Genomic DNA, 16329 nt, shown 5'->3' with positions numbered 1-16329 from the left:
CTATTCGACTCGTTAACTTAGCGAACGAGCCGAACACGAATTATTCACAAACAACGAGCTATTTTGACAGCCCTACATTCAAGATCAATAATTACTCCAATAGTGGCAAGAGCATCAATTTTTATTTGAGACAAATTCATCCTTGAGATGAATTACATGACACTACAAATGTTCTGCAATCATAAACCAAATATCTTTTTGAAAGTTAAAATAGTGGTATTTTTTATGTGATACAAAAGATTTAGGTGGTCTATATATATATATATATATAAAACAAAAAAATATAAAAATTATTAAATGTTTCGTTTCAAACTTTAGTCTTCTCGAGATGCTTAATGCCGTATTAGCTGAACTAGCTTTATTGCCCCTGAGCCGCCCCTGCTCTCCCAAGTCTATTTCATTCGACTTATCTACCCTCCCGTTTCTTAATCGTTGACCTTTCTTACCCAATAACATCTTATTTCTAAGGCCAATTTTAAACAAAAACCGCACCTTCACAGATCCTTACATTAAACGTGGGCCGATAAAAGCTCGCCGTATCATGTGAAAGTCGGCAGACGACCTCTAAGCATTCACTTTCCCCATCCCTCCCTGCGAAGCTTGGAACGAACAAAAATGGCGGTTTCTGCCAAAGTTTCAATCTTTTTGGCAGCTCTGCAATCAATCTTTCTGCTTCAGCAAGCAAGCCTGGTCTCTGCAGACATGCTCTCTCCTCTGCTCTCCCCAGTCCTCGGTACTTCTCTCATCTCCCTCCTTCATCTTCTTCTCTCCTCTTCTGTCTTTTCCCACTTCTGGTTTTTGATTGATTTGGATATGTGATTAGTTTTACTTTCTGATTAACAGATGGAATATGCAAAGCTGTTGATTGCGGAAAGGGGATTTGCAAGGTTTCTCAAAATCATACCTTTGGGTTTATGTGCGAGTGTAACGCTGGCTGGAATCAGTTCAATGGTTCAGAACATTTCAGCTTCCTCCCTTGTGTTATTCCTCAATGTGAGTTTTTTCCTTTTTTTTTTTGGTTTTTCTAATTTTGCTCTTGAATTAATTTGAGCTTAATTTAGAATACTATTATATGAATTATTACAAAAATCCTTATTATTAAATTAATTTTTTTATTTTATAAAATTATTATTATTAGTATCAAAATATGTAAATAGCAGAAGTTGACTTGGTCAAATGCAATTTTTTTTTTTTAAGCAGTCAATTCTGTAGTCCGTAACTAATGAGATTAATGTTGTGTTGGGTGTAAAGAGTGCCGTGCACTTGCAATTTACTTATTTTTAAAAAATTTGTGATGGTGTGTTAGGGGCAACTACAGTTTATCAGTTTATCAGCTGCAGCTTAGTTGACTCAGGAAGCTGCTGCGAGAAAACTGTTGTTAGGAAGCTCAATGGTTGTTTGTTTCAGCTAATTAAAAACAACTACGTCGCAGTTGTTTCTAGATAAATAACAATTCTGCTCATGTTTAGTAATATTATTTATAACAGAACTGTCATAGTCATATATTTGATAATTCAAAAATAAAAATTCACTTCAGAACAATATAAAAATTTAAATACACGCCTCACTTAACAACGAGTATCAAGTGTAAAAAAAAATGGTTTAAAACTATTAAAATTACAATTAATATAATGATTATATTGTCTTTAACATGCAAAAGGTGTATGCCTCGTGCTACACTGACCTCCAGTGATTGCATCCATTCACGGTCATCCTCGGCAATGGAATTCGATGGACTATCTGCCCATCGAAAGAAGCCACAATGCCCTGTGATGATCTGCGGACAGCTGTGGAACTGTCTCTCATAGTTATGTGCTTGGCGTGACGTCTGTAGGGAAGGTTGTAGTCCACAATGGCAGAGCACTCATCAGGAGGTCTCTGAAATCTTGGAGCTCATCTTTTCTAAATGATTAAAAAGACAATTCATTAGTCATTACAGAAGTTGAAATTGCTAAAAGAATTACTTAATGATAGTTTTTTGCAGGCGTGAGATCTCAGAGAATTCAACATACCAACTAACAAATTGATCATTACAAAAAAAAACAATAGAAAAAAATGACTTGGTTCTCTTTAACCAACGCAAAATTAACATTTTGTGCGTCACATATGCATATCACCAAAAATAATCATCCTGAAGAACCTCATAAACTGATGTACCGAAGAGAAGTGATGAACTTGATTGCCTTCATTAGAATTTCACATGTAGCGCTAATATATGACAACCAACAAGCTATTCAGAAGAACTCATAAAGATCAAAAGTCTCATCACTGAACTCTCAAACCCACCAAAAAAATAAATAAATAAACAAATGAAATGCAAATGTGTACAAATAATGCAAAAAATTCAAACTATAAATATAAAATGTAAAGTACAAACTACTTTAAATAAAATAAATATAGTATTGAATGTTCAATACATAGTACTAAAAGATCTAAAAAACACTCCTATCAACCTCCTACTAACACATCGGTTATTTATTCCCTTAACTCTGTCATTTCGCTTGCTCCTTCCCCCTCTAGTATAGAAAGTAAAAGGATCATTCTCAACTTGTGACAGAGAATGCCCAAGGTGGTACTTAAATACCTCGAGCGGTACATGCTTTTGATCCTCGTCAGCCTTATGAAAGTCAATATCGTTGTGAGATGGATGCAGACGAATATAATTGTTTACGGTCATTGTGGCAATCATAATCTGCACCTGTTTGGGAAACGGGTAAGTGGCATATCACGGAGTATAACTCGTTTTTTCTTCTATACTCTGAAAGTTCTTTCGATGACACAACGTACTGAGAAGCGCCTTTTATTAAACAACTCCTTTCTGTCGTGTATTACATTGATAGAAAACTCGAAATCAGGTATGTGATATCTCATATCAGGATAGGGTTTTAGGTACTTTCGTTGTAACAAATATCCAGCGTCAACCACGCCATACTTACATAAAATGTACTGAATAATTAGTATGAAGGTTAAAGTTTAATACAAGAGTATTTGGGGCTCGAGCGTACCTGAAGGAGTTTGGAAAGTTGTAGTGAGAATTTTACGTTGCAGCTTTGAAAATTCTACAATTGTGTGCACTGCCCTCTCAACCGAGCATGACAAAAGTAAAACACATGTTGGAGTCACAAACAGCCATGAAATTCTGCGTAGGAACCCTGCAACGTCCGATGAATGTGATTTTCTCATTGTTTGGAACTCATGCATCAACGTTCCATATATTGCTCCAATGGAATCCTACTTGAAGTTGAACGAGTTTTAAAAGAACGACATACATTTTTAATATTGAATGCAATCACAATGAAGCATTACCTTAATGAACAGCGTGTACCGTGCATTGTGTGCAATCTCCGTAGGTGTCTGTTCGAAAGAAGGATCGGTAGGTTTAATAACCTGTAAAGATAAGCTCACAAGGAATTCCAAACTCACTGAAAAGTATCTACCAATTGTTTCAGATGAGTATTAAAATCTTTCCATTATGTCTCGCATTGACGCATTCTAGGATAATATGTAGAGTGTTATCACTAATACCTCTCGTGGAGTCGTTCTCGATGACCCATGCAGTCCATGAAATATGCTTAGTTCCGCCAAAAGATCATTGAATATCTCAGGTCTCATGCGGAACATATTATTGAATTTCGTTGGATGTGCAATAAGCAGCTCACCAACCCATTTGTTCCCAACATATGAGGATGTCAAGCATGGAGAGCGATATACACACTTGTTGTAATGTTCGTAGATCAGAAATACAACTGCAACCATCTTTCTGTGACTTTCTCTATCCTAATTCATCAAGATGTGTGTTGTACTAGCTGACACGAAAGCATTAATAAATTAAACACAATCATGTCCCAAGTAGCACGAATAACACAACTAACATTGTTGATGAACAAATAACATAAAAATTAGAATAGTAGTAGGAATATAAAATGTTCCAAGCATATGAGATATCCACAATATTATTAAAACAACAAACAAACATAAATGTCCCAAGCAACTGTAATTAAAACAAGTTTCTCAGATCTGCATGCAATTGTTAATAATATCGTAGGTACGGAAGCCTTTTACCATCGGGCATCTTCACAAAAAAATCCTTACGGGTCAGATGTTCAAGCAATTCTATCGCAAACAAGTACAATTCATTAGAAAGTTCATCATTTGAATTCAAAATTTCCATAACTGTATCCACTGATTCAACTTGGGGGGGGGGGGGGGGTGTTGGTAGTGCAAGAAGCCATTAGTTGAAATATCTCGGTTCTAAGGTAAACAGCACCGCCTTTCTTTTTATTCTCAAACCGAGGCCGAGGACGCTTGGTGCGGCCAGTGAACTCAATTTCACGAGGTTATGGGCTGGGGATGTCGTTGGATTCACCCGATTGTTCGACAGCTAAGGGCTCGATCCTGGCACCATAACCTGTTTCACCATGGCCACATGCATATTTGTAAGTCGCCGCGACCCCTCCGAACATTCGATCTGACTTCTCCTCCAAGTCAAGTTCGAGGTAGCTGAGTTTCAGCAGGAGGGACCGCCTACAAAGTCATAACATGTACTTCAGTTGATCCTAACCTGGAAATTAAATTAACCACATTAAGGTAAATGTCAGAGATGCTCACCGCAAGTCATTTTGCCCACCACTCATTGGAAGCATCAATAGTTCATTTCATTGGATCCCACTCCAAATCCGTTGATCCTCGTTGCAATTCCTTCCAAACTTTATAATCCTTCTTGAGTTGATCACATGTGTTCTTTAGTTGCATCTTGTCGTATTCTCTGCTTGTACTTTTCTTGAATTTTTTGATAATATTTTGTCAACCTTCTTTGTTGAAGAATGTCGTGGGCCTATTACCAAGATCTATTTCTTTCAAGCAAATGTCACAGAATATTATTATGGTTTCTCTCTCCCACAGTGCAGGTGTAACAACCTCTTTCTTCTTAGCCATCACTTTGTCATGATAATAAGAAGAAAGATTAGTAAATGCAAAACAAACAACATATGCACGTCACATCCACCAATAACCCTAAGCAACGACCACCATACATCCAAGTCACAACCTCCATAACCCCAAGATATACCCACCAATAACCCCAAGCCACAACCAACAATAACCCCAACCCACATCCACCATAACCCCAAGCTACAGCCAGCATAACCCCAAGATACACCCATCAATAACCCTAAGTCACATGAAGCTGTGGGTACTGCACGAAGCCACCAACAGAGGACAAACATGTCCACCAACTCATAGCCACCATCTCACCAGCAAGACAGATACATATGCATCGACCCACATCCGTCATCACATCGCCAAAAGCACAACCATATGCTTGGACCCACAGACATTATGTCGTAAGCAAATCAGAAGCATATGCCCCAACCCACAACCACCATCACATCAACAAAGCACGATAAAAAAATGCCCCAACCCACAACTGCTATCTCATCATTAGCATATCACGAACATGAGCCCCAATAGTGTAAAAAGAAAATTAGCTTTCACATACATACCACCAAATTCACATGTATTTACATATCCAACATCTAAACATTACTTATAACATGTATACCAAACAAAACCCTTCCCCTCAGAAAAAAATACCATAAAAACAACTCAAAGTAGGAAGATATGGAATCATATGTAGCGTGCGGTTGTTGGTATACCAACCAAAACCTTCCACCAAAATCCTAGTCTAAATCCTAAAGAGTCCATCAAAAACTACTCAAGAATGGAGTCCTATGTATGTAGCCTTCCATAAAAATGACACCAAACTATCAACTATTCAAGCACCTTTCCAACATACAAAAATGACATCAAACTACACAAGAATCGAACGGTATGTATGTAAACTTCCATAAAAAAAACACAATTTAGATGGAATGTATGTAACTCCAACAGAATAGAGTGATATGTATTGGCGCTTACCTGAAGGGAATGGATAAGGGAGGAATCCAGAGATAGATCGCAAATGCCAAGAAGGAGATGAGGAAACAAGAAGAGAATAGGAAGCAAGTGATCGCAGAGGGCGAGTGATCGCAGATGAACATATCGCACTAGGGCACGGGGTCGTTCGCGAAAATGAAACGCAACGCCGTATTTTAGTAAGTATGAACCGCGGGCCGTGGGGTCGAACCCGTGAGCTATACACCGCGGCCCGGCCCGCGGCCCGCATTTTAGGAAATGCAAAAACGTCGCCCCAATCACCGCCATAAGAATTTAAATCGCTTTTGAGTACAATTAATGGCCTTTTGGCAGTTTATTGAATAGATTAATGATGTTTGGTACACATCAAAATCTCCCTAGCCCAGCAGTGCCCTCCGCGTGGCTTTAAGCATCAATATAAAATAAAAATATATTCTATTTAACTGCCACGTAGCATTTCAAGGATCATTATAATATTTTTTTAAATATTATTAGCGTTGTATTTTAAAGCAAAAATACTAATTAAAACGTTTTCGTGGCCGACTTGGTAACCGAAACTTTGCCGTGCAGCTCCACCCTTGGAGGGCACAATTGTAAATATGAATATTTCGAAAATAAAAAAAAAAAATCAATTTCTCTTATGTAATTCTTAAATTTTTTTTTTAATTTCTTTTTTTCTTTTTAAGAATTATTGTTTTAGTAATGATTTAATCTTAAAAGAAAAAAAAGAAGATCGGGACAAATTTTAAAATTTATTTAAAATTATTTTAATTTATGGATTATTAATTAATTTTCTATCTTATTCAAGTGGAGAAAAAATTGTGCCATTTTTTTGTTCCTTGTGACAATTAAACTTGTTTTCACGTTGACTTGGGATCCGTTTGGGGAGGCGGTGTAGCACCGCACCGCAGCTTTATCTCTTCAGGTAAACTGTGTTTTCATAGTTTTTTCGAAAAGCTGCAGCTAAAATTTATTTTTTCCCATCATTTTTTACTGTGTGCGTGTGGTCACAACTTTATAGTTCCAGTCTGACTTTAAACTTGTAATATCACTGTAACTTTTTTAGCATCAAAGTATTATTCAACAACTACACAGCTATTTTTTAATTAGTTGCAGTTGGCCCAAACAGACCCTTAAGCTAGCTAAACCTAACTCAATTATGATTAATTTCCAACAACTATTAAACATATATTTAAGAAAAATGTATATTTCATATTTCCTTGAAACAAAAAAAAAAGGTGGTTTAAAAAATTAAACAAAAGTGATAATTATGAGGTGATATTTAAGATATTAGTGTTATCAATGTGAACGTTAAATGGTTATATGTCTCAATACATAAGAATTGTGTGGTATTTTACAGACTAATTATAAGTTTATTTAAATAATTAAAATTCCTTGACTATTTAGTTATTCTAATTAAGCATGGATTAGACATGATTACTCATAACAACAATTCACATTAATTAATAACACACCAATTAAAATACCTATAATGTGTAAATGTGGATTAATTAAATAATCATATAATTACTCATAATAAAAATTTAGTATGATTATTAATTATTTTTTAATTAAGACACCTCTTACATGTAAACAGTTACTTATTCATAACAATACCAAAAAATTTTGATTAAGAAGGTTCAATATTATCCTTCTATGAGCAATTCTGTGCAGTCGATTGAATCATCCTTTCTTCAAAGTCTTTCAAGAGCATATCGTCCTTGTGAAACAATTTCAAGAGATATTCGAGAGACACTGCTTCACCAAACGAAAATTTTTCCACGCGTCAGCATTCACTGCAAAGTAACAGAGCTTCACCTCCTTCCCTTCTCAAGTGAAGCCTTAGACTCATTAAACGTACACTTTGAATCAAAGTAGTCCTATATCTAAAAATTGCTCTCTTATGATATTCTCAATGCTGCTGATCTTCCATGGCTTCTAATACAGAGGCATTTGCTGAACTGTTAATTTTAATACCATGATTTCAGTGCCTATCACAACTTTCTCGTTCCAAGCTACAAAATGAACTTCATGAAAATTAAATATGAATCAATCATTCAGCTTTCTTATTGTTATTTTCAGGCACTATAAGTTCCTCCTGCTTCAAAAATTCTCCAGCTCCAACACCTGCACCAGCACCCCTTCCACCACCTCCTAGCAACCTTTCACTCTTCAATCGTATGAATTGATTCTATTTTCAATTTATTTATTTTTTTGCAGAAATCTCCATAAATAATACAAAATTATTGCTAATAATTCCATTATGTCATAAATTTCATCCAAAAAGCATGCACTTGGAGCTTCTGCGGCACCGGCGACTGCGCTCGAACATCAACCTTTGAGCACCGGTGTGACTGCGATGCCGGCTACAGCAATCTTCTCAATGTCTCCAGCTTTCCTTGCTACCAGGAATGTAAGAAACAGATGCGTAATTTGTCTTAATTTAAATGAAAATAAAATCCTACCTTCAATCCAAACTGAACATTCTGCAGGTGCAATTGGTGGAGATTGTGTGAACCTGGGCATCAGTGTACCAAATTCATCCTCATCATCTTCATCAACAAATCTTAATGATAATTCATTTGCTGGAGGTGATCAGATCATACAATTTTATAATTCTGATGATTTTATGCAGAGCTAATTGGCATTTTTCTTCCTTCTGATTACTTGCAGAGATATCTGCTCTGAGTAACTTCAAGTTGTTCTTCATGTTGATTGCTTCTCTGTTCATGATCTCCATGACATAGAATGAGGTTAGATAGTACAAGCATATGGTTTCCTTGATTCGGATTACTTAGTTTTGTTTGAGTTTTGGTGTTATACACGTTTGATGTGCAGAGATGAGGGACGATATTATAATATTTCTGTTAATTTTTTATTCAATGTAGAAAATGTATGGGGGACTCTTTCTTTCTGTGTAAATGATGTGTTTTTGGATAACAATATTACATTTTGTGATTATACAGACTGTTATAGTTTGATTTCTGCCGTTTAGTTTTCTTAACTGTTGAAATTGTTGGCACAACTTGGCATTTTGTTGCAGGCTAGAGATAAAACTCAGTACCATTAGTGTTCTGTAAGATCATGTTTTGTAGGAACTGCAATTTATGTTCCTTTTTATGGCTGCAGTTCTAGTCTTCAATGTTTTTCTGTTCAGTAAGCTAATTATTCTGAAATTTTATGTTCCACAAACAGTTCTTAATTATGTACTCTTTGTGTGTTAGGGTGTTTGGGTCTGCCTTCTATTTACTGAAGGGAATAAAACAGAAAGGATTTTTCATGGAAGACTCAATTTTAATTTCGGAAATTTTTGGAAGATTTAAATGCATGCCACTCAATTCTTATGTATTTAGATATCTAGCATCTAAAATTTAACTTTTACATTCATTTCATCTTGTTTATGCATGAGAAAAGATGTATTTCATTTTTAGAAGTTAAAATAGTGATGTTTTTATGTAATATGAATATAAAAAGTAAAATATAACTGTTAGATATGTAAATACTTAAGATTTGAGCGTGTAATTTCCCCCTTATACTAGTCTTCAGGAAATTTTCACAGGAATCTAGAGGCATAACACGAATCTTGAAATAGTTTTTTTGAACAATAAATATTAAAACTTCGATTAGAAATCCTCCAGAACTCTGATTTCAGCAAATTTATAGTCAAATTGACCGGCTTTCTGAGATGAACCCAACAGTACCAAAATTGGTTCAATCTAAGTCAAATCAAGCATTGATCAAGCCATTAAATCACTTTCAGGACTTTTCTGAGTATAATTAGAATGTTAACAGATTTCGAATTGACAAGCCTATAGTCAAGTCGAGCGTCTCAACATGAAGAATCTAACGAGCCAAGAGCGCTCCATTCAAACATTAATAAGACACTCAAATAATCAAACGTCGTCCACTTAAGGGGATCTCTTTGGGATATCCGTTCAAAATGAACCATATTTCTTCCTTATTTGTAACTTGGACTCTTTAAGTAGTGTCCTACCACTCATGAAGAGGGCACTAGATCCTTAAAAAGAAATAGGCTAGAGGCTGCAAAAGTGAGAGCTGAAGTCAAGGATCTTCAGCGAACACCTTCTATCTCTGCAGTCGCCAATCACCATCGAACACCGTTCGTCAGCCATCACCGACTACAACTGACCTGCCGCTTCTGCAACAGCCAAGCACCATAAACCACACTCTCTAGCAGCCACCGACCACCACGCCACAGCCCACTCCTCGTGAAAAAGCACTACGCGAAGCAAAAACCAACCACGAAATCAGGAAGCAACCTTTGAAGCAACGCATCATTTCAAACATTGTCCAGTCCCCGGAGAACGTGCATCAAAGCTCCTGTAGTTGCTCCATGATGTGACTGCTCTCTACCATGGGGCAACTAGCTCTTCCGCACGCTGAAGTGATAACTCGTGAAACTATGTAATCTTTTCTCGCTTGTGGGATAATGATTTGTGCATGTGATCACCAACTCATAGTACAATATTTCAACAGGTCAAGACCTCGTGATTTTTTTTCTTTTCTAGGTTTTTCACATGAAAAATTATAGTGTTCATACCAGTTTTCTTCTTTCATCTGAGTCTATGTTGGATTCTCGTACAGCACAAAAAATGGTCACTCTACCACCGTAAATTTTCTAGCACACATCATACTACAACTAAGTAGCTAACTTTTTCAACTTCTCAAACATACCACACTTCAACATAAATCACCACCACTCATTCGCTATTTCCTCAAATAAATCCATCATTCATAACTAGATTGTGAAAAGAAGTTTGGTTCATGAGAGCCCATAATTATCACTCCTTAATCTTAATTTGTTTTGGCCATCTATCCTAAAAATTTACGCTTAAATACTAGATTAACATAACAAGGTGACAAATCATCTAAAGTAGAAGCATGCATAGAAAATAACGAAACCTAAATCCATGGGTAGGTCTCTGAATCTTGCTCGAAGATCATTAACTGCATCGAAAATTGGAGATATTATTACCTCCGTTGTATCACGACCGTTGTGACGTACATAATAATTTCTCGAAAATTGAGTATAATTTTGGTTCACATTTAGATCATATCAGAAGAAACGAGCGGTGCCGTGGGCTGAAACTTTTTTTTTTCCTTTTTTTAAGATGGTTACGAGTCATATACAAATCGACTCGAATTTGTAGCACTAAGTATTTTTTTTATTTATAAAAAATATACAAATAATATAAAATAAAATCAAATATATCAAGCGACAAGTTAATTTTGAGCTGTAACAGATTCAAATAACATAGTTTCAGCTAAACTTCGAACTGGAACTAATCCAAATAACTCAATTTTAACTAGTTTGTTTTGATTTCGAGCCGGATCGAGCTCGATTCAATTTCAAGCCAAGTTAACTCAAAATCAAATACAACAAGCCACAAATTGATTCCGAGCTACACTCAACTCATTCGACCTGATTTCAAGCCGATCCCATCTTGGCTCAAAATCGAATAATTAACAACCATATCCACGAGAGAGGAGAGAAAATTCAATCCACCAAAACATAGGTGTCACAATCATCACACATTTGAATCCAATTAGCCCCACTCTTTCTTTTGATTTCTTGTTTTCTTCAAAACGTTTGGGCTTTGAATCCCTAGCGTAGGTCCCCTCTCTCCCTTGGAATGACTTGCATGGCTCCAAGAAAATCATACCTGCAACGACTTATTGTTCCCATTTTGACCTCCATTCTTACAATATTCCTTTGCAGTTTTGTCCTTCTGATGCACGGATCCAGATGGTGCAGGTAATGTCTGTTTTTGTTTCATTATTTGGAATCATATTCTGTGTTCTCTCTTCTTTCTTTCTTTTCTTTCAAAATTTATTCAATAATTTATCAAATAAACCTTATGAGTCTTGTACTGTAAAATATAAAAGTTAAGATGTGAGATGTGTAAACGTTTAGGTGTGTAAATTACTTTTTTTTCTGTATATATATATAGATGTGCCACCAATTGTGGTCGGTTGATAGAGCTGTATTTTTGAAGGTTGTAAGTCTCCCCAGGTTAAGTGTTCGAATCCCCCTCTAGCCAGTTTGTCGGTAGTGAGGACCGTCATCAAATAGTTAGACACATGAGGGTGGTGTATATATGTATATTTATATATATGGAATCTTGTATAGTTATGTTGTTTCTTGAAATGATAGATGATAAATTAAAAAAACAACATACAAGTTAAATTTGTGACCTTAAAATAAACTTTTGAGGCCAATAATTTAAATGTTCATTGTATATATTTCCTATTTAATGTCATCTCTATGATTCCGGGCCAATAATGCTTCCATGTTCTTATGTGCATTTTGGTGCCAGGCTTTGGCAATGAGCAGGCCTTTCACTGTAGCTTTGAGGAGTTCCCATTGACCTCTCCGTTGGACCTTTTAGCCTCTTTTTTTTTTTATTTTTTTATTTTATTTTTCATTCATGAAGTTGCTTGTTTTCTCACCAAGTTTTGGCAATTATTCAATTTTAATAAATTATAAATCACAAATGTAAATAAATATTCTTTTGATTTGAAATATTTTTTCATACAAGTTTATGCTCATAATATAGTTTAAATTATTTTACTTTTTTAAATTTACTTTGATTTGAAGAATCTCCACCACTTAATTGATAACTTCAAATCTTCAATTAATTCCTCATAGTTGCATGAAGATCCAAATCCATGGAGAGGAAGAGAGCGCCGAGCCACGTTGCCAAACTGATCAGCTCCTGTCACACACACTCTCTCTCGGACGAAGATTATATATGCATGTTGAGCGCATGCAAGTGCACGGCCAATAATATTGTGATGTCATTGCGATATCACTTCAATATCACTTAAATATCATGTCAATATGACCGATTCACATGTAATTTGCACTTAACTCGGTAGCATTAGAGCTGTCAAAATAGCTTATTGTTCGCAAATAACTCATGTTTGACTCATTATATAGCTCGTGCTATATGTATATAATCAATTAATATTATAAATTTAAAAATTAGAATTAAAATATAATATGAATATTTTAATCTCATCACTATCTTTAATATAGCACGGCTACATGAGCAGGGATATCAAAATGATTTATTGTTCGTGAATAGCTCAGGTTTACTCTTAAAATAAATATTTTGAGATCGATATATTAACGATATATTAACAGGTTGAACATGAACAATAATATATTTTAAGGAGCCAAACACAAATCAAATCTGGGCCCGCCCAAGTTCAACTAGCATTCACATCTGGTTCACTTGTAATATTTATATATCTCTCTCATTCTGTATAAACGGAGGACATGAAGTTAACTTCGCATCAACCATCCCTCTCCGCCGCATTCCATGGACAACTCCGGTCAAATATGGCCGCTGCGATCCACCGCAGGAACCGCCACACCACCGCCAGAGCTCATACAAGACTCAATGGAGTTCCTTTCCCGATCATGGAGTCCCACCGCCTTCCAAATCTCAAAAGCTCTCTCCCCTCGACTCCCACCTCGCTCCGCCACCTCAGCCGTCGAACATGACCACTCCACCGGCGAACCCAACAGCTTTGACTCAACTTTAGCTGCCGGAAACTCCTTCACCTTCGCCTGCTCAGCCACCTCACAGCTCGTCTTGGAGAGAATAATGTCTCATTCTGTGAGTACAAAAACTCATCTTCTCTGAAACTAAAAAAGATTAGATCTTTGAATTCTCCGATGAAGTGATTAATCGTTTCCTGTTTTGTTCGCACTTATTAACAGCAGGAGGCTTCGCAGCCGTCGTCCGCCCGGCTTTCCCACAGCAGCGGCCCATTGAACGGTGGATCTCTCACCGATAGCCCACCGTTCTCACCCTCCGATTGGGAAGACGTTCAGGATCTTCCTTTTCTTGCTCCCAGCTTTCACCCCAAGGTCTTCTTTTTTGCTTCTTCTCAGTTTTATTGGACTTGTAATTTCGATTTTGTTTCAGACTTTAAATTAATTCAGATTGAGTAATTAAGTTTTGCAGGCATAATCAAGCTTCTGCGTTTTTTAATGGCCTGTAATAGGATCCTACTTCTACTGGCATTTGTCCTGTTTCTGTCTCCTGTTGACTTAACTTTCACTGTAATATGTGCTCTGTTCTTCTCCACTTTAAATTCTTGAAAAAACCATGAAAAGATAATAGCTTTCATAAATTTCATTAGAAAAAAACCTATTTTTAATTTTAATCATCTCTTTCTAATGCAAAAACTAGTGCTAACAACCATATATTTTTATTTTAATGGAAACTTACATACGTAATAATTTGGATGTGAGCTAAATAAATTTATCCCCATATTTTAAAATGTTGCAGAAAAACAGAACAACCATGCCGCCCAAGCCGACTAACATGGGAGATATCAGAACACTGCGTAAGTGGCTTAACGACCGCAAGGAGCGCAAGGAAGACACGAATGCTCACAACCCTCAGCTGCACGCTGCTGTATCAGTCGCCAGCCTCGCCGCCGCCATCTCCGCCATTGCGCCCCCGCCATTGCCGCGTATACGGCAACCCCAAAGTCCACAAAAGACGACTGCTCAGCCATTGCCTCCGCCGCCACACTTGTCGCCGCTCAGTGTGTAGAGGCCGCGGAGTCTCTTGGCGCCGACCGCCGACGCTTAGCAGCTGCCGTTTCATCCGCCGTCAGTGCGCGCAGTCCCGGAGACATTGTTGCTCTCACCACCTCTGCCGCTGCAGGTGAACGAACGCCCTGTTATTTTCTATTCATTTGGTCTGATGTAATGCGCTGAAGTGTTATTAACGGCAGCGCTGAGAGGAGCAGCGGCGGTGAAAGGGAGAGTTTTTAAGGAGATGTGGAACATTGCCGCCGTGATTCCGGTGGAGAAGGGATTTACAGGCCATCGGAGGGGTTCTGATGATGGCGATGGAGGGTGTTCGAGTGGCGAGGGAATGACGGAGGAGAGTTTTTTGGGGCTTAGTTGTCAGGAGTTCGTTGCTCGTGGTGCAGAGCTGCTGAGGAGAAGCAGGACAGGTTTCATTGCTTTCACAAATAATCATTGGCTAAGTGTTGAACCAGTTTTATTTTTGCGGATGGGCAAAATTATTAAAAGCTCAATTTTTTTATATTTGGGGAAGAAAATATATAAAGTGAAAGAAAATATATAAATTTTTCTAAATTATATAGAAATATTATTAAATTATTTCAATACATAAAAAATTAGATATTTGATGCTTTTTTTATACTAAAATCCGACAAAAACACTATAACATAAAAATGTAATCTTTTAAATCCTGCAATAAGAGCTAAAAATTCAAGATATTTGTGGACAACTTAGGCACTCTCCATTGGAACATCGTCTCAGTTTACCTTGACAAAAATGGCCATGTGAAGCTCAAGACTAAGAGCCGGCACATAGTTGGAACCATCACCAACAAGAAGAAAAGTAAGCAAAATGTTATTTTGTTTTTTTCAAATATATATATATATATATATATATATATAGACACACGCACACACACATATGCTTTAAGTTCTCTTTTGTATTCAGATGTTATTGAGGTGTGGAAGGACATGCCGGCATGGCCAGGGAGGCATTTGCTTGAAGGTGGAGAGCAGCGGTGTTACTTCGGGTTGAAGACGATGGAGGGGAGAGTGATCGAGTTCGAGGTAGGGAAGCGAGGGAGTATGAGATGTGGACGAAGGGTGTCAGCCGGTTGCTCTCGATTGCCGGTGAAAAGGGAAGGAGAGTTCCATGAGAGGAGAAGTGTGGAGCTCAAGAACTGGGAGCTAATTCTGTGATTGTTCCAGCTTCTTCTTTCCATACTTTACTTTCAAAAGCTGGTTTTTAAAGTAACTTTTTTTCTCTTTTGGACTTATTTTTGTAAAAATGACATGAATTGTAAGGTAATTTTTATTTGAATAAAATGAATGAGGATTTAGAAGCTTGAGAGAAAAGAGATCCGCTTCAATAGTACGCATTTTTGCTTTTTGCTCAAATCAAAGAGAGAGAAAAAATATTACCTTTTTGAGTCTGAGTCTGGAATGTAACCTGACTCCGGACAACGGCTGTGATCACATATAAACAATAATATTTTTTAACCGTAACTTTTTTTATCTTTTGGACTTATTTTTGTAAAGATGACATGAATTATAATGTAATTTTTATTTGAATAAAATAAAGGAAGATTTAGAAGCTTGAGAGGAAAGAGATCCGCTTCAATAGTACGCATTTTTGCTTTTTGCTCAAATCAAAGAGGAAGAGAGAAAAAAATATTATCTTTCTGAGTCTGAGTCTGAAATGGAACCTACCTCTGGACAACGGCTAGGATCCACATATAGACAATAATATTTTTTAACACTAACTTTTTTTTCTCTTTTGGACTTATTTTTGTAAAGATTACATGAATTGTATGGTAATTTTTATTTGAATAAAATGAAGGAGGA

At 36.7% G+C, this 16329-nt stretch overlaps 1 protein-coding gene and 1 pseudogene across 1 annotated transcript; both read left to right on the top strand.

Moving 5' to 3' along the window:
- The first annotated feature begins 351 nt into the window (after positions 1-351).
- Positions 352-8881, top strand: LOC110032418. The gene is made up of 6 exons (XM_020736050.1): positions 352-733; positions 844-993; positions 7996-8091; positions 8201-8326; positions 8406-8504; positions 8587-8881. Exons 1-6 carry the CDS (start codon positions 616-618, stop codon positions 8658-8660), a joined length of 663 nt encoding a protein of 220 aa, XP_020591709.1. The 5' UTR covers positions 352-615; the 3' UTR covers positions 8661-8881.
- Positions 8882-13213: 4332 nt separating this feature from the next.
- Positions 13214-15716, top strand: LOC110032426 (annotated as a pseudogene).
- The last annotated feature ends 613 nt before the right edge of the window (positions 15717-16329 follow it).

This window comes from Phalaenopsis equestris, unplaced genomic scaffold (assembly GCF_001263595.1).
Source record: "Phalaenopsis equestris unplaced genomic scaffold, ASM126359v1 Scaffold000938, whole genome shotgun sequence".
In the NCBI taxonomy this organism is placed as follows: domain Eukaryota; kingdom Viridiplantae; phylum Streptophyta; class Magnoliopsida; order Asparagales; family Orchidaceae; genus Phalaenopsis; species Phalaenopsis equestris.
This window is presented reverse-complemented; position numbering and strand designations above follow the sequence as displayed.

Coding starts and splice junctions, on each gene's coding strand:
- LOC110032418 (XM_020736050.1), top strand. CDS start 616: ATGGCGGTTTCTGCCAAAGTTTCAATCTTTTTGGCAGCTCTGCAATCA. Junction 734..843: donor TCTGCTCTCCCCAGTCCTCG/GTACTTCTCTCA, acceptor TCTGATTAACAG/ATGGAATATGCAAAGCTGTT. Junction 994..7,995: donor CCCTTGTGTTATTCCTCAAT/GTGAGTTTTTTC, acceptor TGTTATTTTCAG/GCACTATAAGTTCCTCCTGC.